The sequence below is a fragment of the Plasmodium gaboni genome, chromosome 5 (assembly GCF_001602025.1).
Source record: "Plasmodium gaboni strain SY75 chromosome 5, whole genome shotgun sequence".
NCBI lineage: Eukaryota > Apicomplexa > Aconoidasida > Haemosporida > Plasmodiidae > Plasmodium > Plasmodium gaboni.
Window position 1 is genome coordinate 996,912 of NC_031485.1, and position 3,589 is coordinate 1,000,500.

The 3,589-nt window shown below is 29.3% G+C and overlaps 1 protein-coding gene across 1 annotated transcript in view; it reads left to right on the forward strand.

The window, feature by feature from the left end:
- PGSY75_0526600 (hypothetical protein) overlaps positions 1-3,589 on the forward strand; it is a gene marked incomplete at both ends in the record, with an annotated part of 12,210 nt that overhangs the window by 4,623 nt on the left and 3,998 nt on the right. The window contains one exon of the mRNA XM_018784550.1: positions 1-3,589. This exon is cut by the window's right edge and continues 3,998 nt beyond it. Within this exon, the coding sequence (XP_018643205.1) occupies positions 1-3,589 (3,589 nt within the window).

The following is a 3,589-nucleotide window of genomic DNA, read 5'->3' on the forward strand; positions in this document are numbered from 1 at the left end:
AATGTTGTTGTGTCGGAGAATAATTATATCCCTGAAAATGTTGTTGTGTCGGAGAATAATTATATCCCTGCAAATGTTGTTATGTCGGAGAATAATTATATCCCTGCAAATGTTGTGTCGGAGAATAATTATATCCCTGAAAATTTTGTTGTTCCAGAGAATAATTATATCCCTGAAAATTTTGTTGTACCAGTGATTAATTTTATCCCTGAAAATGTTGCTGTTCCAGAGAATAATTATATCCCTGAAAATGTTGTTGTTCCAGAGAATAATTATATCCCTGAAAATGTTGTTGTGTCGGAGAATAATTATATCCCTGAAAATTTTGTTGTTCCAGAGAATAATTGTATCCCTGAAAATGTTGCTGTTCCAGAGAATAATTATATCCCTGAAAATGTTGTTATGCCTGAGAATATTACAAACTTGGAGAATAACACGGATACGGAGAATTATGCTGTTAAATCTGATGATGATATTAATGAAAAATATGTTAGTCCACCTGACGATATGAATGAAAGGAACTTTTTTAAAAGGGAATGTGATGAGGATTATCAAAAGATTTTCAATGAACAACCAGTTACTTGTGCAAATGATGAGAACACTCCTGTATATTTTAATGATGAGAATAGTATGTATCAACAGAATGTTCTTAATGAAGAAAAGATTAAGAAAGAAGAAGTAGATTTTAATAATCCTTGTGTAGATGATCAGAACAATGCTAAAGGAGAGAATCTTTTTAATAATCAAGTAAATGCTGAGGTGAACAACATTGGTGATGGTGGTGCTGTTAATGTAGAAGCTGAGCAAAATGTACCAACAGGAATAGATGATTTCGTTAATGCTGATGAATTTGATACTGAATCTCAAGTATCAGAAGTGAATCCTAATGAAAATATAACAGATTCAAATAAGGAAAGTTCTGATAGCGATACTTCATGTACTACATATGGTGAAAATCAAAGGAATAGAGATGGTGAAAGAAGTTTTGATGAAGATTATGCTTCTGCTAGTGTAACAAGATCAACGTGTAGTTATGAAGAAGAATTTGTTGATATTGACAATAGTGATATTGAATATTCTATAGTGTTTCCAAATAGAAAGAGAGTAGAATATCATCCATATTACGCTGATATGTTAAATAATATGCCATTTCCTGACACATATATGATTCCTAATCCAAATGAATTTACTGAGCATGAGGATTACACAAAGTTGAAGATTAACTATCCTGTAATGGATACATTAGATAAAATAAGATCCTATTTAAAAGAAAAGGATGCAATCATAAGTTACAAATGGAAAGAAACAAAAGGATTTTTGTTTCAAGCAGTAAAGTTTTTTAAAGCTTTGAAAGATCGTGTTAAAAAGAAGTTTAAGTATTCTCCAAGAGTGAGTACATATCATTATTATGCGCATAGAATATATGAGCTTATGTCTACGTTAAGTTTTTCCACATGTAAGAAAGTATATATGTATTTGGATGATGTGAAGCCTCATGTATTAAATGAATTAGCACGAGATGATTTCATAGAACAAAATAATACAAGAAATTTATCTTTTGAAATAAGGAAGAGTGAGAAATTAACAACGAAGGCAATACGTCTACATTTCTTAATATGTGTAGATTATTTGATTGAAAATATGACTATTATTATGGATGAAGATAATCAGAATGCAATAAATAAATATAAGGAATATTATTTTAATAGACTTGGCAAACTCGTACCAGTTTATGACATGAAACATCCATGTATTTTGGATCTTGAAAAACTGTTAAAAGGATTATCTGTTTTATGTTTTAGATTAGATGAAGCGAAGTTATTTATTAGGTATTGTGATTATGATATGGATAGAATAATAAGGGGTTCAACTTCTCATTTTAATTGTTTTAATTTGATTGTACGTCATTGGGCTTTTAGATTGGAAAGAGTTTGTACAGATTCTGGTAAAGCATGGGAATTGCCTAATGAATTATTTCCAGAATTACACAAAGAATCTATGATTATTAATGAGGCAAGAGTTGATAAAACTCTGAGAAGACTGAAACCACCTGTTGATGACAAATTAATAATTGACGTTTTATTAAAGTATAAGACTGGTATAGAGAATGGTACTTTGCGTCCTTATAATGAAAGATGTATTAGACATCCTAAGGCTATGTTCAGAGTTTATTTATGTACCAAACTATTATATGATAAAATATGTGAAGAATTGGCATTATACAATGTTGAAATAATAGTAAATAATGATTTGTTTGAAGTTATATGTTCTAAGCATTTTGGTGTACTTCACTCATGGGAACGAATAGAAAAGTTGAATAAAGAAATAAATGAGTGGAATATATATAACTTACCTTTATTAGAAGAAGTACCGAATTTATATTTGGACGTGTTTAAGAGAAATTCTGACGATGAAGAACCAAGATATGAAGCCTTTGATAGACTTATGGAAGTGCACTTAGAAGCTACTAGAAAAGAAACAGAACAGAATTATGCTAACTATCTTGCTAAATGTGAAGGCGTTGAATTTGTAGAAAATAACGAGGAAAATAATAATATTTCTAAAGTTGAAGAAGTCATATCAAATGTGGAACATGTACAAGAGGAAGTTTCAAATGTGGAACATGTACAAGAGGAAGTTTCAAATGTGGAACAAGTACAAGAGGAAGTTTCAAATGTAGAGAATATACCATTGAATGAGGAAAAGATAAAAGTTGAATTTTGTAGTGATGTATATGAAGCAAAAGAATTAACACTTGAAGAACCATTAGTTGAAAATGTACAAACTGATGAGACCAAAGGAAATAGTAATTTATTTAAAAATATACATGCATTTTTACAAAAAGAATTAGATGAAAGTGTTAAAAATGTACAAACGAATAATAATAATTCATTACAACCACAACAACCATTATTTAATAACAATTTACCTCAAACAATTTCTCCAGTACCTGAGACTTTACAATGTTCAGAAAATTATTCACACTTACATGAACGTCCAATATATGGAATTCCAGAACTTGGTTTTCAATCAAGCAAGATCAATTCTTTGCTATCCAATAATGTCGAATGTAATACTATCCCATCAAACAATTTGGACATGAGCAATCCACAATTAAATTTATTTCAATCAAATACTCTTGACTTTAACAAGCCACAATTAAATTTATTTCAATCAAACAATTTGGACTTGAACAAGCCACAATTAAATTTATTTCAATCAAACAATTTGGACTTGAACAAGCCACAATTAAATTTATTTCCATCAAACAATTTAGACTTGAGCAAGTCAGAGTTGAATTTATTTCCATCAAACAATTTAGACTTGAATAACCCACAATTAAATTTATTTTCATTAAACAAATTAGACATGAACAAGTCAGAATTGAATTTATTTCCATCAAACAATTTAGACTTGAACAAGTCAGAGTTGAATTTATTTCCATCAAATACTCTTGGCTTTAATAACCCACAATTAAATTTATTTTCATCAAACAAATTAGACATGAACAAGTCAGAATTGAATTTATTTCCATCAAATACTCTTGACTTGAACAAGCCACAATTAAATTTATTTTCATCAAACAAAT